A 27,329-nucleotide genomic window follows, 5' to 3' on the forward strand; every position below is an offset into this window, starting at 1 on the left:
GAAGCGCCAACCCTCAACCAACCCTCTGTTTCTTATCTAAAGCACCTGTTCTTTCCATGTGTTACAGGTATTATCGTGCACTTGACACTAAATGTGCACAGTTTCACGCTAAGCTTCCAGTTTCTTTTACCAACGACCCGTGATTTCTTCTATTCTTATCCAGCTGTTACTGAGTATATCTTTACCTCTTTCAGCCCTTTGACTCGTCAAACTTGTGCACATAAAAACGAACACATCTGCAGATCCAACGAGAGGTTAGTAAAACAGTGCATTTGTTCGTGATTTGGGCGAACTGACCCTTTAAAATAAACGGCGTACCGGCTGACAGTCTTGAATAGTCTGTCCTGTGTTGATGACGGATTTTCACAAGTGCTTGCAGTCACACACAAACACACACACCAACATGCGCCAACAGGTTATCCAGCGGTGTTGTTTTTCCCTGCTTCCCAGACTCCTGTGATACATCAGTGTGATTAATGGAGTAGCAGGCATCAGGAGGGCCGGCGTAAGAAGGAGGAGACCCCCGAGGGGAGACTATGAACCCGGGCACTCAATGCACCGCCGCCCCGCTCTCTCCCCTCGCTGCACATCCTCCCCCCAGCCCCTCCCCGCTGCTTCTCCCGCATCAACCATTTTAGTGTCTTTATCTAAACACTCCCTCCTCATCTCCGCCGCCTCGCCTCCTCTCCCACCACCTCGCCGGCCCGACAGTAACTCTAACCTCGTTAAATCTGCGTCGGCCGTGGGCTTTACTAATTGCTTTTCTAATATTCACAATAATTCAGCTGGCTGGGCCTAACCCTTCCCCTGATTAATGGCAGAGAGATAACAGTGCGCCTCGTCCTGACCGGGCATCCAAAGTGCTGCACTCAGCAGGCAGGCAGCTGGCTGGATGGGAGGCCGGGCAGAAGGACATGGAGGGTTACAGAAATGTTAGTGATCAGCGGGTTGGGACATATATCCTCTTCCCTCAGTACAGAAGCTGCAGGGCCGGCTCGCTTGCCACAGCATTTTCTCTCCAGAACAAGAGTCAGCGGACGTCCAGTTTAAGCCTTGATTTGGGGATCTGCAGGTCAGAAGGTGTCCAGTTTGACCTGGGTTTTATTTCTATGAAAGAGTCCGGGCATCACTTCCGAATATATTCATGTGATGGTTGTCGAAAAAGCGGTTTTATGGAGCCAACAATCTCACCATAACGTCCGTTTAGCAGCTATCCTGCCGCTTCTGATCCTATCACATGATCTGTATCAACAGACAGAGTCATGCAATAGAAGAAAGAGGTTTAAATTTCCATTGTTTTAAAGCACTTTAAGGACTTAAAAGCTCCAGAGTAGCCACTAAATAGACCACGAGGTCAAACTGCTGGTTTCAAGGTCAAGAACGAACCTTGAATTTAGCCCGATTTCAACACAAATCCAGCGACGGGGCCCCTCGGCGTTCGTTCTTAAACCTGAGCATGGATGACATTTTGAATGAACATTCAGCCTCTGAAGTCCTTCACTTTTATGCCAGACTAGTTAAAAGTTTCTGACGAGTTTCCCAAAGTCTGCCCTTGGTAAGCTGCAGACGGGAAGCGGCGTTTAAATATCGCAGCACTAAAACGCTTCATTAAAACCAGGACTAATAAAAGTCTTTTAAGAGTTGGCAGCTGTTTAAGACAGAGTGACCCGTACGGCAGGAAAACTGGGAAAGTTTTCTGACTAATGTTCATTCATGTCCGTGTCAAACGAGGAAAAGACGTTTTCATTCCAGGTTAGAAAACTGAATATTCGTTTCAGGGGCTTTATCAGCGCTGAGCTTCCATCATGGCAGAGACTCGGCCATTACGACGCTGTCATCAGTTACAGCTCATCCCTGTGTTGGTGGGTGTCTGCACACGCTGCACGCTCGTGCATGCAGACGTGCCTGCTGACTGAGGGGATTTGTTGTGGCGAGCGGCGTGAGCTGATGAAGATAACCGTCTCGGTGGCGTCCTCATGCCAGGCAGCCCCCAGGCTTCCCGGGCCCTCCTCCTCCTCCTCCTCCTCCTCTTCCTCCTCCACTGCGCGGCTTTAAATGCCACGGGGTAGCTACCTCCTTGATGATGGGCGATAAAAGAGAATGATGTCATATTTGACACCTGCAATAAAGTGGTGGAACTTCAACCTTGAGAGCCAACTCCCTTAGTGCATCATAAAAATGAAAAAGTCTTTGAGACAGAGTGGAGGGCGCAGCCTCACACCTGACTGCCATTATTCCCATTTAATAGAATACCAGCATAATTTTGTATCTCTATGAACTGAGTTGTGTAAGTGAACTTGTGTCGTATTTCAGTGTTTAGTGGCACTAACGGTCTCCGGACCAAGGCCTCGTTATGTATTTTAATGCTGTGTTTATGTTTACGGTGAGGAAAATCTATGAATCCACTTTGAAACTTTTAAGGTCATATTTAAATAATTCACTTAATGGGACTTTCTATAGAAGTTCTGCAAGTGTTTTGCATAAATAATTTCTCCATTAGGGTCCAGCACCTCTTGAATTGATTAAACGGCGTCCACAGAAAAGAGCGTAAACGTAATATTTCACAATTATTAGATAAAATTCCTCCAATTTGAAAATATGAAAACACTCTTATAATATTGAGATTAAATCTTTTTAGCTCAAGGTTCGCTGAGCAGCCTCTCCTTGAGCTTTTTCTCATGTCCTTCTTCCTTATTATGGGATAGACCTGATACAGAATCTGACCAAATGGGAGCTTGAATTGGTCTACAAAAGACCTGAAGATCATAATGTTTGGTTGTGGAATTTAAAGGTCTCTCTTGACTGTGTAACCGGAAAGCAGCTCCACAGTCGAAGCATCAAAAACTTGACTGATCATACACATTTTATGCTTTACCTTCTGAACCACCAGCTGCACATACTTAACATTTTTGCTGACCATCTTCAGATGCATAATGCATGCACACTTTTCGGCTTTTCCAGGTTCCATTCATGTTCCCGCAGCACGAAAATGAAATTCAAATCAGGCCGCACTTCAACTGCACTACCAAGCAATGATGAAGTTATTAAACATAATTAGACTTAATTAAATAATAAAAAATATTTTAATTCAAAATATTAAAAATTTAAACTGAAGGTCTTTCCTGGTACTTTATTCTCACAGTTCTTTTGAATCAGCTCAAACTTTCACTTTTAAACCAACATGGATGGAGGTCCAAAGGTGCTTAGATGTGATAGAAAGCTCTGGAAAAAAAAGGCAGTAAGAAGAGCTTGAGTTACATTTTTGGGTCAAATTGTACTTAAATGAATGGAAGTCAATGATGTTTTAAAAGTGAAAGTTTGAGGCGTGTTGGCTCAAATTTTCACTTTTAAACCAACATGGATGGAGGTCCGAAGGTGCTTAGATGTGGTTGGAAGCTCTGGAAAAAAGGCAGTAAGAAGAGCTTGAGCTACAGTTTTGGGTCAGATCATACATAAATGAATGGAAGTCAATGGGTGGCTTAAAAGTGAAAGTGAAAGTGAAAGTTTGAGGCTCAAACTTTCACTTTCAAACCAACATGGATGGAGGTCCGAAGGTGCTTAGATGTGGTTGGAAGCTCTGGAAAAAAGGCAGTCAGAAGAGCTTGAGCTACAGTTTTGCGTTCAGTACCTGACGAGGCTGCTTTTGTCGTCGGGATCAGACGCGCTGACCGAGCCGATGACGGTGTTCCTGGCGGCGTCCTCTTTGACCTCCATGACGTAGCTGGCGCGCTCGAACACCGGCGGCTCGTCCACGTCCTCCACGACGATCTTGATGGTGGCCTCGTCCCTGAAGGGGCCCACGGAGAAGAAGCGAGGGTTGATGTGGACGTTTTCCACCTGAACCCGGAGACTGTACTGACGCTTCCTCTCAAAGTCAAGAGGCTGCAACAACAGAGAGGAGACGCAGGCGTGAGCTGCTTAACATTCAGTAACTCTGCATGTTTCTCTGTTTCCACCAGTTGAAAAGAAAATTCCGCTGTGGCTCTCTGTTTCCTGCTCTAATCACACCCTTTGTCCCTTAACTTTTACTTTTAAACCTTCATCTGCATGCAGCTCCACGTTCAGCTGTTGATTTTGGGAAAACTAATATCCATTGAGAGCATCCTGCCACATTTAATTTCGGGCCAGATTGGGATTGTGTTCATTAAACTGACAATCTTTTCCAGCGCATCGTCTAATGAGCGCGTGTGAAGGGGTTCGGTGTCTTGTTCAAGGACACTAACAAGACTTTTGATGGACACACATGGGCTGCTGCACAGATCAGGCCCGTGCTCTTTTGGACACGGAAAAGCCTTTCAATGAACTGCTGCCGCATCCTGAATAATGTGACTGAGGTGGCATTTTGGTGGAAAACTAACATGGCAGCATGGTCTGATTGTACAAAAGGGACTTTCATACTGGTATTACATGATTAAAAAAGGTATTTTTTTCCATGGAGTCTGGTTGGACTCCATGACAGCGTGTAGATGCAGTCTTTTTATTGCAGTTATTGAGCATTAATGCTAAATGCTGCACATTCAATGCACATTTTATTCCTCTTCTGTTCTTTTTTTCTGTTTCTTTATGCTCAAACAAAGACACGACAGCTTCCCGATCGCCGCCGCACTCTGTGAACAATCAATCAAAGTTGTCTGTGGATGTTTGCCGGGTGACATCTGTTCATTTTGCTTTTCTTTCTGTGTGTGTGTGTGTGTGTGTGTGTGTGCGTGTTAAATGAAGACATCAGTGCATCAGATTAGTACATAAGTGTCAGAGAAAATCACTGGATGGTTGGAAACTACAAACTGTGTTGCAGGAAAAAAAAAAAATCTATTTTACTTTGTAAGGGCGAATCAAGGTTGAACACATTTCCACGTTGGAATCTCTGAACGAGGCTGATTAGAAAAAGATGAAAAAGAAGTGAAACATCGAAAATAAAATCATATCATGACTGCTTTTCTGCTGAAGGACTCGTCTTTTCAGAAGCGTGACTTCTATGTGTATGTATCAAGTATTTAGTTCACTGAATAATTCACTGAATTATGAGAGTAATAAAGACACATGTCTAAACTCTGATTTTGTGGTATAAATATATGTATATATACATTTAGACCTTTTTGTTGGTACAACACATTTCATTTTACCCATTTGTTAACTTAAAAAGAAGCAGCTTTGTTATTTTTATGTATGATCCCTGTAATCCTGCATCCACTGTACACTCCTCTTCCATCCTATAATTTATGTACTGGGCACAGTGATTAGTGGCCTGACTCCTGCACGGCTGCCACTGTCTTCTGTCGCAGCGCATTTTAGCACAGGATGGCGGTACGCTTTCGCTTTTATGCTCCTTTTTCTCCACGTTTTTTGAAGTTGTAGCCACCGAAGGTATCCCCCCATTGATGGAAATAATTGGGGAGCGGTGCATTTTAATGAATGCGCGCTGAGCAGGAGCAGCTGGATCAGAGTGAGCTTCCTACTGTACATATGAAAGGATGCCAGGTCCGTGATCGCCGGAAACAGCCAATGAGAGCTTGAAAAGTCCACATGGAACGAGCCGTTTTCTGAATCCATGAATAATAACATAATATGAGTCAGTGATTTTCGCTGTTTCTTGTTAAGGCTGGGGGGGGGGGGGGGGGCGGCACGTCAATTGGGAGGAATGTGCCGCTTTGAAGGACCGCTACAAGCTGAGATGGGACACACTCCCACTTGACAAGCCCATTTAATTAGCCGGTTCAGAATTAGGGCATGCTCACTCCCCACACACACTCCGCCCGCACACCACATCCACTACAGCAACGCCGCGGCTACAAAAGGCAATTATGTCATCCTCCACTTAATGATGGCATGATGGAAGCGATCGATCGAAGGCTGCAGAGAGGGCGCTTGATAAGGCAACTGCCAGATCCTGTTGAATACATCAGAAACACACCACGGCGCACACTGAATGCTACGATCCATACCGAGCATCAATATTTCTGCTTTGGTCTCAGCCGAGAGGAAGAACGAGGCTCGCTCAAAACACGCGGACTGGGAGTGTGGGCAAGCCTGAGCCGGGATCTAATAACTCCTCTGTCCATCGCGCAGCTGTCGGAGCATATGGAAATAAAAAGTTTACCTTTGCCATGCTGGCCATGATAACCGCCAGCGGACGAACGTCAACGCGCGCTTAAAATCACCTGATATAATGATCGATGATAGACAAGCTTATATTTTTACTAAAAAGCTTCAGATTTTCATGCCCTCAAACCCCAACTTTGATCCTGCTTATGGCCAACATGTTTCCATCGACGTCCTCTCACTGTAGGATCTGTAATTTCCTCTTTTTATAGTAGTTTTCATTGATAGTGGCGGGGTCCGCCACTGCGGCGCAGGATTCAAATTACCTTCCCGTCCACAGGAAGCATGTGCTGCTGCTGCTGCTTCACATTAAAGTCTCTGGACTGGCTGCTGCTGACTGAAACGGTGACACACATCTGTTACCGCCTCTTGTTCATCACAATCACGGTCATTTTCTGGATTCGTCGACAGCCGGTCGACTTTAAGCGAGCTGTTCGATTAAGAGCCGCAGGTGACAGGCTGCACAGCGGCGGAGGGCGGCCAACTCGGCTGCTGCTCACGTCACGTGCGGCGTGACGCAGAGAGTGTGATTATTGACCGACTTCTTTATTAAAACAGCACGAGTTCGCTTGGTTGAGCTGTAAACAGGCGCCCTTCTGTTGTATTTCTGTCAAAGTTGCAACCAGGACTGAAATCTTTAGCTAACTTTAACGTCTTTGTTCGGCTCGAGTGCACAGTTAGGAGAATAGTTGCACGTGAAAGCAGCACCTTAGCTGAGCGGCAGCAGCGTCAGTCCATGTGTAGACGGCTTTATCGATTAAAATAGAAGCAGATCTGTTCCTTCAGACGCGTGTGAGACGTCTGAAATGTCTCCTGTGAAGACAAGCCTTTATTGTAAAGGTTTCCTCTGAGGCCCCAACAAGCTCGACCAATCAGGGGGTCAGGGCGGCCTGACAGGCGAAACCCAGGGCAAAAAAAAAAAGGGATAATAAGGACCCTGTTTGAGAGATTTCAGAGAGTCAAGCTGTTAAAATGGAGGGAGAGAAAGGAAAAGAAAGGAAGACATGTCCCCTCTGTCCCCTGTGGAGACGCTGCACCCCCCACCGAACACCAACAGACACACTGACCTTCCTCAGCACGATGAGGCCCTCCTGCGTGCTCCTATTGGTGGCGATATCAAACATGCCGGGGCCGTCGCTCCCGATGATCCTGTAGTCCATCTCCGCGTTCTCGCCGATGTCGGCGTCCATGGCCCGGATCACTCCCACCACAGACCCGAGCTCGATGGACTCGGGCACTCTGAACTCGTACAGCGCTGTGGACAAACACGTTTATTTTTGTGATCTGGTGCCGTGAAAAGTGGAATAAGTGCACGAGAGCAATGCTGTCGACATGTACAGAAAAATAAAACTCTGCAGAGAGAAGAGCGAGAGGAGAGTGTGCGAGCGAGGCCACGGGGGTCACATCCTTGGATTTCTTTTCACGTCCACTTCCGTCTTTTCACACAAAGACGCCATTCATGTAAGAAGTGAATCAAAATTAAAAGCCTCATCGAGCAGCACGAACGGCCCCAAACGCACTCTGAGATTAATTTACAAAAACACACAAGATGCACCGGCCAGAAGAGGCACAACAGCACCCCTGACACCCAGCATGCATCGCAACCCCAGCGTTTTTCCTCGACCCTGAAAAAAGAGGAGTGCAAGCGGGTGAGTCAGAGAGCGAGAACGCAGGCGAGCAAGTCGGGGAGCGAGTGAGTCAGAGCCAATCAGAGAGCGGAGCCAGCAGAGGAGGGAGAGCGTGTGAAAGGGAGAAGGCGAGTGGGAGATTTAGTGCTGCAACATTTGTAGATCAGCTGTGGAGCAGACATTTCATACGCGCTAAAACATATTTCATCTCCAAAACAGACACTTGGCCTTTCACGTTAGCGGCTACAAGCCGCATTGACTCGAAGTTTAGGGATGTGACATAAATTCTGGGCCAATTTGCTCAACATAAATTAATTGCTTCTTCTTCTTCTTCTGCTTCTTTATTTTCTGAGATGATTTCCTGGTTCGAGGCGGATAAATTGATGGCTGCCTGTCGGCCGCGGCGGCCTCGGCTGCATCTCGTATGCTTAAATAAATAGCTGGACTGCAGGAGGGAGCGGGCGTGATATACACACAGCCTGCGGAGACAAACAGCACTGACACACTAATAAAACATGCTGACAGTGTTTTGGCAACGCCTGAGTCGGCAGGTCTCCGTGACGCTGACACTTGCCTCCACACACACACACACACACACACACACACTGAAAGCGACGCATGGCGAGAAGGTTTCCCTGGGCTAACAGGTATTTAGCATTGGGTGGAAAAGAAGAGGCATCACTCCGGCAGACAACAATGATATCGCTTCCTGACACTCTTCCTCCTCTGGGTGTCCCATTACAATATCTCTTCCTCTTTCTCCCTCTTCCTCCCTCCCCCGCCTCCCTCCATCACATGCTGTCTTTCTGTCGCCCGCGTCACTCTTTCTTCCTCTATCTCTCCCTCCTGTCACCTCCTCCATCCCCGCTGTATCCATCTCCCTCCGTCCTCTCACTGTTCATTCATTGGTGGAGGTGACAGCGTCTGTCTCGCCCCCCGTCTCCCTCCCCTCCCCCCGAAGCTGGTGGGAGGACGCGGCTGATAAATGGGGGGAGATGGCGGGAGTTCTGCGGTCGCGTGCTCGCAGAGCGTTTGCGGCCTCGCACGCCGCACGGCCGCCGCCGCCGCTGAGGGGAAACACGACGACACCGGTAATCTGTCAGCGTGATCTGGCTGCCTTCATCGGACGCGTGAGAGGAAGTGAGACGGGTGGGAGGGGCGGGGGGGTGAGAGAAGAAAGGGAGACAATGTGTGAGACCGAAAGAGAGTCGGAGGGGAGCAGAGACGAAGGGTTGATGATTGATGAGTGAGAGGGGAACAAAAAGAGGGGAAAAGTGCACCAAGGACAGTTCGAGCGCTAAATTGAGAACATTGGTTTTATGGAGTAAAAGGAAGCAGAAGAAAGACTTAATAGTGGGAGATAGACAAAGAGAGTGGAAGAGCAGGGGAGATAAAGCTCAGTGAATGTACTCTCTTCATTTAATAGGGATTACAGGGCTGATCTGATGCACTTTGCGGGACCCTTCGCTCTGTCATATGGCTCTCTATTTAATTATTCGCTGCCTTTAAGAGGCCCGCACGAAACCCAGAGCTCGCCGCAATAATCCAAATTCATTTTGAAACTGACACCAGATGGGGGCTGCCGGCCTGGCACAGGCTCTCGGCCGCTCTGAGCGCGTGGGTGGGCTTCCAGTGGGCGGCACTCACTCTTGGTGAAGCGCGGCGGGTTGTCGTTGACGTCGGAGAGGGTGATGCTGACCGTCGTGGTTCCCGAGAGCCCGCCCATCTGCCCGGCCATGTCTTTGGCCTGGATCACGACCTGGTAGTTTTCCTTCACTTCTCGGTCCATGCCGGGCAGGGCTGTCTTGATCAGGCCTGAGGAGAAATACAAATTCATGCTGAGAGTTTATCTTAAAGGACAGTCCAGCTGGTTTTTTAATGGCCGAGTCAAATGCACTTTTTATGCACTTTATACGGTTTGCCTCAGAGGGCTTTACAATCTGCAGACTCATGCAGCTCTATACTTTCAGTTTTTATTACATTTACTTAAGCTTTAGTATGTATAGTCAAGTCAAGTCAGTTTTATTTATTTAGCCCAATATCATAAATCACAATTTGCCTCCAGGGGCTTTAAAATCTGTGCAGCACAAGACGCTTCGAGCCTCGATTCAGATCAGGAAAAACTCGGCCAAAAAAAAAAAAACGGAAGATTTCTCCGAGGACGGACAGACATCAAATAAAACATCACAGTGTGCACAAACTGTGTTATGAAAGAAAAACAGAAGCTAAAGCTGAGGCGATACGTCGGTTGACAGAAAATTTGTCTGCAAATATTTCAGCTGCAGACGAATGATTTGAGCCAAACTGCTGTAAATCTTCTTGTTTCGGCTTTCAAAATGTGTTAATTTGCTCCTTTTCTCTGATTAAAGCTGAATATGTTTGGATGGTGCGGCGACGGTCGGGTCAGCCTTGCGCTCTGAGAACTTATAATGACTATTTCTCACTATTTTTTGACAATTTGGATAAGTGATAGACGGAAAATAATCATTAGTTGCAATCCTGAAAGCCTCTCTCAGTGTTTCATTTGATTGTTGGGGATCTGGATGGAAACGTGACCCCGCTGCGAAGTTTAAGCACTTATTTTTATTCGCTCGACTCTGATGCATCAGCAGCTCATTTGCCCGTTTCGCTCTTTGCTTTCTGTGAAGCTGAAAGCGTTTTCTGAGGTGTGCTCAGCACAAGAGGACCCGGTGACCTCGTTGACTGCTCGGCGCAGGTCAACAGTGTCCTTTTGCAGCAGCAAACAGAACTTTTGGATCGGCTGGAACATGAAATCTGAAAACGGTGAGCTTAAGTTTGGCAGCGTGTCAGTCATCTCTGAAAGTCATTGACTCTGTTCAGCAGACAAACACTGGCTGCAGCAGCTCTAAATTACATTAGATCACAGTCCAGCAGATTCATCTTTACTGTCGCTGCACAGAGTAAAAAACACTGCAGCAAAATGCAGTTTAGAATCAAACCACACCGATACCGAACCCCTGATGAGTCATTTCAATCATTTATTAGAAGCAAAAATGACCCAAAATGCAGAGTTAAAGCTTCTCAGCTGAGAGTGTTTGCTGATTTTGTCAGTTTTATACGTCTTAAACTGAATATCTTCGGGTTTCAGGCTGTTGAGAGACACTTGGAGACGTCGCTGTGGACCTTTTTCACTGTTTTCAACTACATTTTCGGCTAAATGTTGAACTAATTCAAGAAAATCCTCAGAAGATGAACTGATAATGAAGGAAATCACGGGCAGCAGCACAGACTGAGTGAACGCAGCTACGACTCGTCCAGTGTGAAGAGAGTCAGCGAACAGTCTGCACAGCTGTGACGCTCCTCTTTAAAACAACACAACCGTCATAAAATCAGCCTGACATAAAGCTAACGAACTGCTTCCCCAGGTGGACTGCACATGGCTAAAGATCACTGTACTCACCTGAAATATTCCTAAAAATAAGCCCGTCTGCATCAGCTGTACTGAGTTAATGATATTTCTCTCTTTTTTTTTTTTTTTTTTTGGAGCTACGCATCTGCAGGCCAGAGAATTAAACCACTAAGATCATTTTATTACAGAAAGGTCAGTGCTCTCCTCAGTATGCGCGGTGGCACGGAGCTCAGCGGCCACCCAGGAGCACATTTTGGTGCCTTCTGTTCTCATGATTTAACCGGTAAGTGGACCAAAGGGCCAATCTACCAAAACCACAGCGCCTTCCTTTAATTTTCCAAGTGTAGCATTCGCCTCCAAATGCATTCGCCTTCATTTATCTCCTTTGGAATTAAGACTCCGTTAATGTTCAGCCTTTCAAGTGCGGCGCGGTTGCTCACTTCTGCGCGCCGACGCGTCAGATCTCGGGTTTGGAGTCAAGACAGAGACTGAGTGAAGCGGTAATTGGCAGCATATTCAAAAGGTGCGCTCCATCTCCCATCAGAGCGGGTCTTAAATCCCGTCTGCTGCTGCACGTTTGAAGCAGGTGTGTGTGTGTGTGGGGGGGGGGGGGGGCGAGTGGAAGATGAAAAAAAGCCATTTCACCCTAAATAAACTGCTTTGACAAACTTCATCACTTTCCGTGCGAGTGGATGATTCACGACATATCAAACAATAATGAAGAAGAAGAGGCCGACGTGGCCCGCGCCGCTCCGAAGGCCCTCAATGCAAATCCTTTTTCCTGACGACGCTGAACGCACCTCACAGGCGGCGGCGCGCTCCTGAGCGAGCGGCCATCGTACAGCCGCCTCATAGCATCGCCGTCTACCTTTGCTACCGCTTAATGACGACAAAACATGCACACAGAGGAGGAGAGGAGAAACAAATCCTGCTTATAATGTGATGTCCAGGCATGTCTTTGTGTAAGAGGGGATGTCAGCTTACATACCACATGTGGGATAAACCATATTACTGTTAATCCCTCTGCTAATCTGCAAATGGCTTTTTTTTTTTTTTTTGTCGTTTCCCTTTTGTTTAAGCAAAAAAGACACGAGCGGGATGTGTTCCAAAGCGCACATTAATGATTAAAACTAGCAAGCGGCTACATTTTTTGGGGGTTGGTGATTTGCCGCTCTCTCCGCCATAAATCCCCTCCCTCGCCCGCCAGCCTGCGAGAGGAGGCAGGCGTAGTTTTTGGTAAAAGTCGCCGCATTCCTGGAGTTATTTTGTGATAAATTGATTTAATTTCCCTTCCTGCGAAAGCTCAACTCGCCTGTATTTCTGCTTCAGGTAGTGATTTGTTATGTTTCCCAGACGCAGACGTGTTGCGTTCAGGTGTGGGTTCACGTACGTCGGTGGAGAGTGTAACGGCATTAGCGCTGTTGAGCAGGAGGATAAAGAGTTCTGCTAAGAGCAACATCCTTCATGGCTGCAGTGCATGCTGGTCCGCTGAGGCTACGCTGGGTGAGGAGAAGTGATGATATTTGCCTTTTCCAGGATGGATTTTCCCTCGCATGAGCGCTAAACTTTGGCACGAAACCACGTGTGGACAAAGAAGTCAATGTCTTCTCACTCTGAAGGACAAAACACTAAGACGCGATGTTCACTTTTCATGTTTTAGATACATTTCTGCTCTCAAATTTCACTGCTGCCGGGCAGGAAAGATCTCGGCGCTGCAAAAATCTCCTCCAAGTCTCATTTTCTGAATGAGACTTTTAGATGAAATGAGATGATTTGAGCTTGATTCTAATGAAAATCAATTCGTTTTAAGCCCCGCTTGTTTCTTCAAGATACAGGCAATTATTTCTGAAGGTCCATGAAAGAATCTGGTTTCTATTGGCAAAAATATTGTTGGCACATTTTTCCACTTCTGTTAAGGAAACAAGATTTTTAGGATTTCCTTGCAGCGTGCTCCTGTGTGAGACGGCCCAAAGTCCCAGTTTTCATGAACTTAGCGTCATGCTGTGGCTTTTAAAAAGTGCGGCGGCTGATTTCGGAGAACAGGTTGAAACGTTCTCACCGTGCTGCTTTTCGGTTCTCAATCACTGACAGAACGGACCTGATAAGAGTTTCTTTGTCAAGATTTGAGATAAAAAAACACCAAAATGGACGCAGGGCTTCAGAGTGCGCCAACAACAGCTGAGCACTGACTGCACGGCGAGTGCTTCCATGTGGATTTTGCACATGAGGCGTCACTGACCGGTCTCGGGGTCCACGGAGAAGTACGGCTGGCCCTCCAGGATGCTGTACACCACCCTGGCGCTGTTCCCGTACGTGGCGTCGTCCGCGTCCGTGGCCGTCACCTGAATTACCGAAGTGCCTGAGGGAGGAAGATTCATGACAAAGATTTAGATCAACTCTTCAATACTGCTGAAAATTGCCTGCTGGATAATTGGTTAAGCTGATGCACCTTCTGATGAGGTGTCGGCTCCTCTTCTAATCACGCCGTGCAGAATGTGACTGATCATTTCTGTCCCTTTGCATTACCCAAACCGATCTTTATTCCTCGGCCACTTTACCCTTATACATGATTGATTTTCGCGGGTAATCAATAAGTCCTAATGTATTTTTCTAAGTATATCTCTCTAAGCATACAAGCAGCACCGATAGCGGCTCTTTGCAAACCCCAAGAAGCCTATTAGTGTATCCACAGATCTGGAGTGTCTAAGAAGCCAAATATCTGATAGCAGGCGAACAACTGTGATCCATTTTCTCTTCCAGAGAGGCTGAAGCCCTATTTCAGTAGAACAAAGGGAAACGGTTAGCCAAGTGCTACCTCCCAAATGGCGCCTTGCGGGGCCAAGTGTTGCCTCATTACATGCTGAAGAAAATTAATTGAGTAGAAATATTTAATGGCAAAGTGGTATAAATATAGAATTGTGCGATACAATGGGATAACGACCTCATGAAACTTCTCTAATTCGGTGTCAGTTATGATCTGTAAGGGCTGAGAGGAGAGTTTCCCTCCTTTAAAATCGATGTGATCTGTATGGATGAGGGATGTTGTGGGAAAGAAGAATGGGACCAAAAAGCAGAGCGAGAGAAAGACCACGGCTGTCTGATTTGGTGTAAGTGACAGTTCGGGAAGATTCCTGAGCGAGTTCACCGAACCTTGATCGCTAATACCTTTAACTAGGGAATTAGACTCAAAGAGGCTTTTCTGACATGGCAGCTTTTAGAAAAATATCACTGATCCACATCAGCCATCTCATCGCCGACTTTAAGCTTTTGAGAGAAGAATTTTCTGACAAACAAGTCAGGAATAATCACAGTTTTTGTGCAGGGGGAGTAAATTACCCCGACTGTAATCACTCAGTTGTCAAAGAAGGGGCGCGTCAAAGTCGTCCCCGCCCGAGAGTCCGAGAGACGAATGTCAGAGCCGCGAGACTATAATAAAACTCAAAGTGTATGTCACATTTAAAGGGCCAGCGTCTCGACGCAGTCACTCGTGAACACATGCTCTGCCAAGCGGTGACATCACACCTCGGTTGTTGCCATGGGCACCCGCGCTGGCCTCAGATAAGTGCCGGCCACTCTCTCGGGGTTGCTGAACCGAGTGACAACTCTGTCACATGTCTGGGCTGCGAGGCCGCTGTCCCTCGGTCCCGGACGCTCGGCGGCGGCGGCAGAACGCAGAGTTCGCTCCGTGTTTTCATGCGAGTATTGATCAGCCGCCTTTTTGCATTGTTTATCTATATTCATGAGGCCAGCATGTACTTTTAGAGCTGGAGCCGGAGCCGAAGTGCACGCTGAATTAAAGTTTGATTTGGTGCAGAGTGACAAGAAGAAATGATGATAGGAAAACAGAGAACGGTGCTCCGAAGCTCGCACTGCAGAAACGCAATCCGCAATTATTCACTGTGATGACACAGCTGACAGTGCTGGTAATTAAATTAAATACTGTTTTAATAAGATACAATACTGTATTTAAAAGATTATCTGCACCAGTGCTGTCCCTTGTTTATTCTCCGGTCATAAAACAACTCCTAGTCTCTCAATTAATTAGTCGGGGCCTCTTTGTTGAGTCTGCATCATTATTATGATTGATAAAGTCCCATTGATCCAGTAAGACTGGCGTTTTAGTGCGTCTCTATCCTTTTTGAATCATAAGCCTTTTAATCCAGGCCCTCGCACACACACAACACACACCTTAATTTGTGTAAACACTCAATTATTGTCTGTTCCAGGATCAATAAATATGGTTTTACACACTAAATGTAATCTTCTCTGCCTGCTAGTGTATAATTTCTTTATTTTATGTTCTTATTCATTTGTTTGCTGATCTGTTTTTTGTCATCTTTATGTTATTGGGCTGGGGGATGGGCGGCGCGGCACCAGGGGTCCAGTCAGTCAGAATGTTGGGATTAATTCAACAGCGCTTAAAAAAGCTTAATGTTTTGCGAGCTTTGATTTTAATATCTCGCTGTGGATTCAACAAAAACTGAAGAGCAAAAATATAAATTTAAAGTTGGTGTCCTCAGTTAATTCATCCGTGTGGGGGAGACTGGATTTTCAGGCCCACCACAAACCGGAGGAGCTGTCGGCTGGTTGACGACGACAAGCAACAACACGAGGAGCTATGAGGAGTCTTACAGGCGGACTTACCGATGTCAGACATTTCGGGGACTCTGGCCATGTACAGGTCCTTGGTGAATCGAGGCTCGTTGTCGTTGATGTCGTGGATCTTGATTATGAACTCGGACTGGCCCTCCAGCGCCTCGTTGGTGAAGCGGTTGACGGCTTTGGCGTGGAGGATGTAGTAGGCCTTCTCCTCCCTGTCCAGCCTCTTGGTGGCGTGGATGTCCCCCGACTTCTCGTCTATCTTGAAGAGGGTCCCCGCCCCCTCCCCCGTGAGGACGTACCTCACGCTTCCGTCTCCTCGATCTGAGTCTGAGTGAAGCTGCGACAGAGCAAAACATGTCATAATGTGGATCCCTGCGGCACCAAAACAACAATTTCAACCAACAGTTTGCAGCATTTGCATTAATAAATTTCCACTTTGTCGCTCTCTATTGCTAATTGTCATAGCACAGCACTGATTCGAACCCCGGTTTATGAAAGCTTTCACATTTGCTTAATTTGCTCTTATGAACAACATGTGTCGGCTCGCTCTTTGCAGGCAAATATCTCCTGGTTAGCATGAGCAGAAATAGCCGCCGTGAACACAAACTTCATCTGCATAAAGTCCAAAAAAAGAGCAACATCACAGCGCTGGCTGCACCGTGTGATTGACAGGTGATCTCTGAGAAAGAAAACATGGAGGCGAGGAGCACTTTGTACCAAAGACGTCGACGACATCAGATTTCAAAGGAGAATCACAGTTTTCCGCTTAAGTCTTTCACATATCAGCGCTGTGACCGTCCTGGGCCTTGGCAGAGAAACGCTGACAGCTTCGATGAGTGCGTTTGGTGTTATTTAACAGATTCATATCATCTTTAGTAAACTGTCAGCGCGTCACGACGGTGCACGCTCGTGGCTTCACCTCGTCCCTGTGAAACTCGCATCCTGCCAGGTAAGAAGACGCAGCCGGATCGTTGAGAGCGCTGCGCTTCCCGCCATTGTTATGTACGGGTTGTCGTCACGCTTCGTACCGCGGTGGCATTTTCACGGCGCCGTGAAACAGAATGCCAGCGGGTCGGAGTCTGTGAAGCATCAGCATGGGTGCGCGCCCGTCCGCCGCCTGCCAATCCCCGATGGATCAGCAACACGACCGACATGCCAGAGGACCACCAGAGTCCACTTGTCTGTGGAGCTTCTCATTATTATTTGCTCGCTCCCTCTCTATCTCCTGTTTAATTTTTTTCTGCATGAACAGCAGCTTAGCATGCGCTGACATTTTAATTCCACCACCAAATCCCCCCAACATATTTATCTCAGAGAACTCATCAAAAGCTTGTCCAGTCGTTCCCCTCCCACTGCTTCCCTGCCTACTTCCCTTTCGCCTCTTTAATAACCAAGGACATGGTAATAATTGCAGGGGGAGGTAAAGGGCGAAAGGAGGGCGCATTTTTGCAAAGTACGAACCGAGGCGAACGCCATCTGAGTGTTTACCCCCGTAAGTGGTGGCGGGACATGATTCAGGTCTGCTATGGACACCTTGTTAACTGAAGGGAGCCGGCGTGTTTGATTTTGACAGTCTGAATGCATATTTTCCTTCGAGCGTGAGTTGTTGTTGTGTCTACAAGCGTTCTTGGCTCCGCCGGTGGACAGACTGAGGGGGGATATTGTGCGTTGCAGCTGGGTCACGTGGGAGCACATTGCAAAGTCTCCCTTCTCATCATATATTAAAAAGCTTTTCATCCCAGGTGCTCGGAAGCTTTACTAATTCATGCTGTTTTATCAGGGCAAAGCTGGCACATGTGAGGCGAGCAGCTTTGTGGATTAGCATCTTTAACACTATTTTGTTCGCCTGCTTGAATGCTGGTAAAAATGACTGTTTTCATTCCTTTCTCTGTCTGTCTACCCGAGCCAGTCGAGTGTGTTGCAGAATTTTAGCATCTTCGGATTAGGATCTCGAACGGAGCCCCGTTTCATTAACCCGCTTGAATTCTGGTCAAAACAACACTTTTTTTTTGGGTCTTTTTTTTTTATTCTCTCAGTCTAACCAAGCCAGAAGAACATCCTGCAGAATTTTATTTGTTTGCTGTTCTGCTTTACAGTATGTTCTTCCAAACAGAGACTCAGTTGGCTGAAAACAATCCACTTCAACATTATTATCTTTCTCCCGCTGTTATAGCTGCAATGTCCTTTTCTATGATTGTCTATCAAGCTGCCTATCTCTGCCGGCACGACAATTCAGTTAATAACCGTTGAGTCCTCTCCGGCTGAGATGTGAGATAGACAGTGTGACATATGCTGTGTCGACTGTCATTTCTATGGAAACAGAGAGATCTTGTGGTTTTCAAGAGTTCCCCCTCGTTCCCCTGAAGGATATTACAAGGCAGCTCAGAGTATCGAACTCCAGTGCCTGCTGCAGTGACCCTGTCCCTCCCAGTTGCCCACCTTGCTGGTGAGCAGAATTTACTGCTGCCCTTCTACTCAAATTAAGAGGGGGGGGGGGGGGAAACCTCTCCCGGAAATCAATGTGGCAGCCCAACGTGCATTCACAATGGCCTTTTGATCAATTTATATCGAAAATACAATTAAACTGTCACAGGGGGAGAAAAGAAAGCCACATGTGCAGTCAGTCTGGTCACCAAGAAGCTCTGGCACATCAATAGCTAGCCTTTTCTCCTCTGCCCTCCTACGGTACCGAATCGTAAAAAAGGCAGAGAGCATGACGCTATGTCCATTAACACTGGGGCTTCTGGGGTAGTGCAAAAAAAAAAATCTCCATTTTTTAAGTCATTCTGTCCATAATAGAGGCCCAAAATCCTGATTCTCTTAAAGGACCAGCGTGTCGGACTTAGTGGCATCTCTCAGTGAGGCTGCAGACTGCAACCAAGTGAATACACCTGAACTTTCCAAGGCTGCAGGTGGCAGCAAAATTTACAAAAAATGCAAATGTGTTTGGTTTGTCTGTTCTGGGCTACTGCAGAAACATGGCAGCTCGTTCTGTGCTCACAGAAACACTGCGATTTCTATTTTCTTACGCACTAATGACATTATTATGCTCATTATTTCCAATAGAACCCTCTAAATCCTACACATTGGACCTTTAAAGGAACAGTTTGACATTTTAGGAATATGTTTATGTTTTCCTGTCCAGTACATATAAGGCTACAGCCAACAGCTGTTAGCTTAGCTTAGCATAAGGTTGTTGTTTTTGTTGTTTACAAAGGGATAAACCAAATCAGACATAACGTGTTAATTCATGAGCTTCAGAGCTTGGCGGATGTTGTGATCTAAGCTAACTGATTCCACTCTTTTAGCTAAGCTAAGCTAACCAGCAGCCGGTGATAGCTTCATTTTTACCGTACAGAGATGAGAGCGGAATAAAAACATCTCATCTAGCTCTCAACATGAAAGCAAATGAGCATATTTCCCAAAATATTAAACTATTCCTCCTTGAAAACAAGCGAACAGCCTGTCATCGGAGTGGCAAATTATTTCAAAGTGTTTGCATCAGAAAGTGACTCAATAATTTTCTAAAAATGAGCATCTGTATGTTGAGTGAAAAGAAGAACAAGTCGCTGCACTCAAATCAAGAGAAATGAAAGTTGATTTCAGAGAATACTTGAAACAAGTTGATTTGCATTGAAAACAGGTTGAAATAATCTCACTCGCTTTAAGAAAATAAATCTTCAAGGACTCAATTACAGACAAAAATGAGCAGAGAAAATGTCTTTGCAGTGAATCAGCTGTGAAACAAACTATTATGCGTTTACTTTAAGCGTTATATCATCAATGACGTGCTATATATTTCACTGCTTCCACTCAATTAGCCATCTCTTCTCAGTGATGCCATAATATTTCCAATGGCTGGCATTTTTTCACAGTAGAAGATATTTATTTCTATTCCTACGTGCTTCATCTTGCAGTTTGAAGTGGGCTGAGAAGTGAAGTGGTACTCATCAGACATCTGTGCGTGAGAACTTAGAAGCGAGCCGTCTTTGTTTGTGAAATTAATCAGCTTCAAGTGCAGCAAATGTTAGTGCAGACTCGATCTGGACGCCATTTGTGCTTCACTCAAGTTAGGCCAAAAAGATGGCACTGGAAATGGGCTGCTTAGGGCAATTAGCCAGTTAGCCTTTAAGGCCTTGTGTCCTGGCCTGTCGAGAACTGGCTGCCTTCTCTGTAGCCAGATGGTAGCCTCAGACTGTGCACAAAAATAGCCTATCAAATGTCTATTGATGTGTAAACTTCATGTATGCAGTCAGAGCTGCAGAGACTTTAAGGTGAAATGTCAGTTAACGTGTATTTCTCTCTGTTTTGCGTGCAGGATTTCCAGCATGTTATGTTTTAATCACATGCAGCTCTTAACCGTTCGTGTTCACTTTGCTGCAGGACTGCAGCTTCTGCCGAGGACACCGAGGTCACGTCCTCAGTGGTGTTTCTGGGATTTTGGGGGATTTTAACAACAGAAATAGTTGTTTGTGTTGTACAACAGCACACAAACTATACATGCTGATGTTTTAAGGCTAATTCTGATATTCATTTTAGACTTACCGTCTCTAAACTTGACATTCTTACACTGCAAAAAAGTCTATTTGAAGCTGTTTCCAATAAAAATCAACTGGTTTCAATGATTTTACAAAAGCAAGTTTAATTTTCTCAACTCTAGTGCAACAACCTGCATTATCCTTCCTATTTTTTTTAAATATAGACAAGAAATTTTGGGAAAATTCTTGCAAAAAGTTGATTTCTGCAGCAAAGAGGAAGAAATATTGGTCCTGCATTGGAAGATTTTTGCTCAATTTGGAAAGAAATGACTGAATAACACTGAGATTTCTGATGATGATAACATTTTCCAGAAAATACATTTCAATAACAATTATATGAGTTAACAAATAGGAAAGAATTTCTAATAATCAGAAAGTTTTTTTGGTTGAAAAGATGAATTTGGGCTCCTGACCTCATCTGAAATCCTGGCTACAGCCTCACTTTGCTGTCATATCTGCTTGCCCCTCATTTGAATAAAACTTGGCCGACGACTTGATTGCAAAGAAAAGGAATGTTTGATGATAACAAATCAATTAATCCCCCCCCGACAAAACCGACGGGTGTTAGACACAGTAGTAGGCAGGTGATAGCACAGAAACAATTGCAGGTGCTGTGGTAATGTTGGCGTATCTCGCTCAGACATCGCCTCGCCCCTGTGATGTTGTCAGACAGATGTTTGCCGGGCCTCGTCGCTGCATGACCTCATCGCGCCCCTTCCACCGCTGCGAAAGGAGAGGAGCGTAATTGAAGTCGGCCCCCCCCCCTCCCCGCGCACAAGCGGGAACTTATCGCCTAATCAACAAACACTGCCAATGTGTGCTCCAGGTCGCCGCTGGAGACCGCAGGGGTTGCCAATGCGCGGGTACAGCCGGGCCTGCGCCATATTGCAAACTCCTTGCCTCCTTGCCAAGGTGAGCAGCTGGTAATGGGGGAGCATGAGCGGGGACCGAAAATCTACCCCCCGCGAACAAACACACAAATCCCTGCACCTTTCCACTCTGCTGCCATAAGACGCTCGAGTCCTTCCCCCAGGTCGCCTCGGCCGCTGAGTCACACAGGACTGGGAAGCGTATTATGTCTGTGCTCGTTCGCCTTCTCCTCTCTGCTCTGATTTCCAGCCTGGGAGCCAGCGTTGCAGGCGTGTGTGTTAGCATGCACGCGATGGCGTGTTTGTTCACATACAGAGAACATTGCTTACTTGCTAAGGACTATGTTGAAGAGTCTACCCACCAGGCCCAGAACTACTGGGGCCTATCAGGGGCTGTAAATACTTTATGAGATATGATAGTACAGCACAAACACTCCTAAACCACAGGCCATTAACCATTTTCAGTGGATATGTGCCCTTTGGTAAAGTAAGAAATAATGAAATAAACAAACATTCTCTTCCCCCAGTGACAGCCCGGGCCCTCTGAGGCCTGTATGCAGCTCGCCTGCTAATGAGAGGCAGTGTGCAATTCCCTTCCTGCAGGAAAAGACAAAAAAAAAAAAAAAAAATCATTGGCCAATACAGCAAGATTAGCAAGATTAGCAGCCAACCAGCTCCCCAACAAGACACTGCCAGAGTCTGCTTCCCCCCCTCATCTCGATCGCCTCCGTTAATTCCTTCCTGTTCCAACTGCTTTTGTCACGCTTGTTCAGGAAAGATTAAAGTTTCATTTGTTAGCGTTTCACAACTCGACAAAGCCGTCGTAAAAAGAGCAAAAAAAAAAAAAAAAGAAATCAACCGGGGGGAGATTGAGCTTACCAAATAACTGGAGACGGGATGTTGTAATTCAAGTGCAGTTTCATCATTCTATCTTTTACTGTGTGTCAAGAGCTGCTCCCTTGTTTATAATAACCTGCCATTGTGTTATTTCCAATTCATTTTTTTCACCGCGAACAAAAGTGGTTTTGTTCCACGCTGTGTTCTCCAGTTGCTATGATGTCACTTGCAATGACAAAAGCCTTCCCGCTCGTGTTTTTCAGAGTTTTTCCTTCCTTCAGACCCTCTGCGCTGTGAGAACATGGCCTCCACCTGAGGATACAGATGGCTGTTCTCCACGTCGAGCCATTTGTTCAACTCAAAAGCCATTCATTCCTTTCAGGAGCTCATTCATCTGTTGTACTTTATCTAGCAATTAACAAACAGTAATTGCAATCAGATAAGATCTACATACTGCAATCCTATGTGACAACTGGCTAGTGAGCCGGCAATGAGGAAGAGCGCTCAGCTGTATGTGCTTGTGGGAAACAACAAGCGCTCAGAGTCATGATTAAGTGTGGTGCTCGAAGGTTGATCCCTTAATGGCGTCTTCAGGAGACGGGCTCTTAGGCCGCAGCCTTTGGCTCTCTAAGTATACACCACACTCAGATAATCCATTCTTCTTTTGCTATTAGTCCTTCTACAAGCTAAAAGGACGAGTGGCACATCAATCACCACCCTCTGAAGACAGAGTGGTTTGATCACGCTCGGCGCTCACTTCTGATCGTCGTCCGCTCTGTTTTTTGTTGTCCTTTTCAACTTTTTTAGCTCTTTCTCGTATTTGCTTGCCTCACGCCACAGACAGCGTTGTAATCCTTTTAGGCCGGGGCTGAAAGTCAACCCTCGCTCGGAGAGGACGTATGTTGCAGAATCTCATTTGGTTGGATGACTCTATCCTCCGTGGACACACGATAGGAATGCAAAGCACTAGCCCCATTCAACTCCTCGCACAAAACAGCCTTTCTTCCCCCTCAGTCGTCCTGACCTTGCAACGATGCTTCACAATCTCCTCAATTACAGTAGGTTGGAAGAAGAGACTGATATCTTGACTTCCACTCCGCTGCATGTAAAGCAAGCATTATTCGGCCCGTCTTCTTGTACATCCCCCAATGTTATCTAGGTCGACACTGTGTTTTCATTTTGTTGAACAAATAATACCTTCGGAGGAAGTCATATTTTACTGTAGGGCGAGACAGCTGCTTCAGGATGGCTTGATGTGAGCGGAATGGACACGGTGCAAGCAGCCATGGAGCTGACAGTAAGCACAAAATATATTGGACAGCCAACAGCAAACAAAGCCCGAGGATGGATGGATGGATGGAAGTCCGATACATGAGCATTAGCCCATCAGAGTATCATGTCACGTCTGCTATCTCGTGATGGGATGATTCCCGTATTCTCAGAGACAGAATGATACATTCGCACACAGGATGTTTCTTATTCTGAAGCATCTCATTACGAGCAGATCTTTTCCTTTGAGTGCAGAGATTAATAGAGGATAATTACTGTATCGAGAAATCCATTATGCTACGGAGGAAACTCACTGCAGGTGGTTTGAATTTTTACCCTTTTAGTGCTATTTTAGAAACTAAACTTTCCAAAAACGTGTGACTTTTAATATGCAAATGAAGGAATATCTGGTGGAGTTTGCATTCATTTGGATTGATGGACGGGGAGGACTCTGTCTTTATAAATATGTATTAACCAGACAGCACCTAATGAGCCAACGAACAAACTAAAATGGCAACTTTTCAAATGTCGGCGTGTAAAAAGTTCAAGTTGTGTCGTGTTGACGGTGGTGTGGTGGAATCCCAGCGGAATAAACAAAGAGTGGACGGAAAGACGGAAGCTGTGGATTTGATGCACTGACAGTTTTTGCGTTTAAAGTTTTAATTTGCTGCTTTGTTTTTCTGTCTTTGTCACTGAAGCGGTCACTGTCTTCACTTCTTATAGATGACCTCTCAGCTCAGCAGCGTAGCCAGTATCTTTCGTCCTCTTTCCAACAGCGGTGGGCGGCTTTAGCTGCGCCTCCTTTACTCATTCAGAACAAACCGCTGTCACAGTGAAAGCCTTTAAATCCTGATGAAATTTCAGACGGCCTCACGTCTCCTGAGAGAGTCGAGCTGAAAGTCACAATTAATTTACGGTTCGGTTTATGGAATATAAATAGAAACATTTCTACTCACGCAAAGTTAGTTAAAGGAGATAGAAATTAAAATACAAATTGAATCCTGCTGCCAAAAGGGAAGACACTTTTCTAAACAGATTAGTTTGTGTTGGTAATTTATATCAAATATTATTGGATCATTTCCAAACATAGACAAATCCTAACAAACGTTAACTCGCTCATCAGTTCTTGTTTCATGAGAAAGTGAGAAGTGATGGTGAGCCTGAGAGAAAACTCACCGATTAATCGCCATAAAAGCAGAAAGATATCACTTTCTACGTCTGTGTGTGATCTAAGAGGAGTATTTTCTGAATGCCAGTCTCATCATGATCCCAAAGTTTTGGTACCAATGCCGAAACAATACTTTTTCATTAGCTTTCTTTAGGCAGTTCACGCATTTGAGAAATATGAGCATTTGTTTTTATAAGCAAGTTCTTAAATGTTAATTGTTGTCTGAAGCAGCTCTGCAAGAACTTTACCTAAATAAAATAGTATTTACTTCAGGAACTGATCTGATGAATGAGCAAATAAATAGTCCAAATCTGGCCAAACAGACTTTTACACATTTCTATGCTACAGATAGTTTGTGTGTTTGTTTGAGCTTTGACACCAAGCCAGGATTAATGTTGTGGGGTGGTGTCGTGTCGTTATTACCCAGGTGTCTGTGTGATTCTTGTGTACGAGTCTGGTTTGGGATCAGATGAGCTAATCTGAAATCATCTCACGGAGCTGCCATAATCTGACCACACCGGTTTAACAGAGCCTGTAGGTGCATGCGTGTGTTGAAGAGCAGCGGTCGTCTATAACTGCCTGTGCTGCAGATGTGTGGTCGTCTGTGTGTCTGATTGAGGGAAAACAGAGAGACGGTGTCCTTCAACTACCTTTCCGACATACTGCATGTCTGTCCCGGTGTACTCCTCCAACAAAAAGAACTGGTTCCACATCCAACCTCGTTTGGAGCGCCTGAGCGGAACTCCATTGGCGTCCTGTCCTGTCAGCCCTGTGGACCCCCTCCGCCCCCCTGTAGTCCTTCGCAGGGCCCTGAGCCCGTACCCTGGAGAGCCGAGGTTGGCCATGGCCCACATCACCATCAATACGCAAACTTTCCTTCTATCCATGGCCACCACCACAACCTTCTGTCGTCTCCTCTCAGTGGTCCGTGTCCAGTTGTTTTTGGTCAGAGTATCGGATCAGTCCTCATGCTGTCATCTACTGAAGCAGGAAAGGCTCCTCAGGCTCACACAGGGCGGCAAACAGCACCTGGAACATTTACACAGAAAAACAGAGTGTCAATAAGGGGGAGGGGAGGCAGCAATTTGTTCCTGCACGAGCTTTGGTTTCGCTTCATAACCTGTAGTCTGGACCAACTCAGCTCGGCTTTTTGAAGATGCGGTACTCCTAAAAATTGAGTCCAGAACAAGTGCCGATGGGGAGTGAGAAGACGAAAGAAAGAAAGAAAGAAACAGGCTGCTCGAGATGCCTTTCAGAATATGTTCTTCGAGTGTTATCTGAATCAATAGAGATCTATGAAGTTACAGCCAAAAAAGTCTGAAATCATAACAAATCAAAAAGTTGAATCAAAGCCAAAATCATCACTGTAAACAAGGAATGAAAATCATAAATGAGAAACAGCTGTGAGACGGTTTTAATGAAATCAACTGATCGACAAAAGGTTATTTTCACTCTTCAATCTTCAGATTTTCTTGGTATTTTCTTTTCCTGCACCATCGTCTCCGTTCAGACATTGTCTCTCTCATACATACTGCAGGTGGTTTCCTGCTACCATAAAAGTTTAAACTTGTTTTAGCAAGTAAGGATGCTGGAATGAAGAGACCTTTGACGCATACAATCACTTGATAAAACCTGCACCGAGTGAAAATGCAGACTATCTCCTCCAAAAAAAGCCATATGGGTCATCTGTGAAAGCACCTACAGTGGCTGTAGTAAACATGACGGGAGCAAAGGAGGAAGGTGGTGACAAAGTCTGCATGAGGAGGAGGTCGGCGTGGATGGACACGGGACTTTGACCAGGGAGAGTGGCGTTGGTTACGTATGTAACTCAGGTACCTATCATACATCTTTTGTGATCTTTTCCTAAACCTAACCAACTCGTTTTAGTGCCTCACAACGTTAACCGCATGACGCTGAAGGCCTGTTGCTGGTGCTCTTTTAACCATCATGTTATGTCGTTTTGAGAGTCATTGGCACATAATGTCTATTCTGTTGTTCAGGCGTGAGGACGTGTTGTGAAAATGTTGCCAAAGTACAAGAGCAAATGGACAAATTGTTCATTAAAAACATCCCTGCTTGCGGCTCTCTGATTTCTTGTTTCTTATTTTATTCACACAGCTTGTGCTTCAGGTTTGTGTGTCATGTTTACAGTTTTTTTTTTTTTTTTAATTCATGTTTGACATTTCAGATGTTCTGGCCATAAACTGACTTCCCATACAGCGCTGAACCGACTCATCGATGTTGATCCACGCAGTCCGGAGAGCAGACTGGAAATGTGTAACTGCATGGGATTGACTTTTCTGCTGCCATTCACACTCATTCACACAAGCCCTGATATACATTCATGTGCACACACATACCGTATGTTGAATGTCAGTCATCTGATTGATGGGCAGGCTGAGTGCTGCCTAACCTGATAAATATCAGATTAGAAATATTACACATCAATGTATAGGCTTACATCTTGTACAGCATGTGTAGAGCTACTTTATCTGCATTAAGCCCCTGAATCAACATCTAATAGAGTGCAAGGCTCTATGTGGAGCGGCCCGTTCTATCTTTTTAAACAATCTGCTTCGGCACACTTTGTTATCAGACCCAGCAGAATGCCAATGGAGACCCTGGGCAATGTCAACCCCAGTTTATTACCTTAAGATCAGTGTAAAGATACTGAACAAAATGACTGTTTGCAAACCACAGAGAAGGGCCTTGATGTGGGCAGTGGAATATCTCCGCTCCCTGTCTCTCAGTCTTTTCTCCCACCCATCCCTTTTCCTCGTTCTCTGTCAGCCGTCCTCCGAAGGCCACCGCAGAATGCGAGAAGGAAACAGAACAAGAGGAACAGCGCAGGATGGAGGTGGACGAGGAGGAGGTGTAGGTAGAAAGAGAAAGAGGACCATGTATTCTGCTTTTGTTCTCATTATTCCTCCCCGGCCGGGCGATATCCAG

General features: G+C 45.8%; 1 protein-coding gene across 2 annotated transcripts in view; it reads right to left on the minus strand.

Moving 5' to 3' along the window:
• LOC143339947 (cadherin-10-like) overlaps positions 1 to 27,329 on the minus strand; it is a 55,798-nt gene that overhangs the window by 9,954 nt on the left and 18,515 nt on the right. For both annotated transcript variants that reach the window (XM_076761509.1, XM_076761510.1), the window contains 6 exons: positions 25,031 to 25,409; positions 15,742 to 16,036; positions 13,337 to 13,456; positions 9,375 to 9,542; positions 7,167 to 7,354; positions 3,629 to 3,882 (listed from right to left, as the gene is read on the minus strand). In XM_076761509.1, coding sequence (XP_076617624.1) covers positions 3,629 to 3,882; positions 7,167 to 7,354; positions 9,375 to 9,542; positions 13,337 to 13,456; positions 15,742 to 16,036; positions 25,031 to 25,267 — 1,262 coding nt within the window. In that variant the 5' untranslated portion in view covers positions 25,268 to 25,409. The remainder of the gene's footprint in view (positions 1 to 3,628; positions 3,883 to 7,166; positions 7,355 to 9,374; positions 9,543 to 13,336; positions 13,457 to 15,741; positions 16,037 to 25,030; positions 25,410 to 27,329) is intronic.

Source organism: Chaetodon auriga, chromosome 21, assembly GCF_051107435.1.
Source record: "Chaetodon auriga isolate fChaAug3 chromosome 21, fChaAug3.hap1, whole genome shotgun sequence".
Classification (NCBI taxonomy): Eukaryota; Metazoa; Chordata; class Actinopteri; order Chaetodontiformes; family Chaetodontidae; genus Chaetodon; species Chaetodon auriga.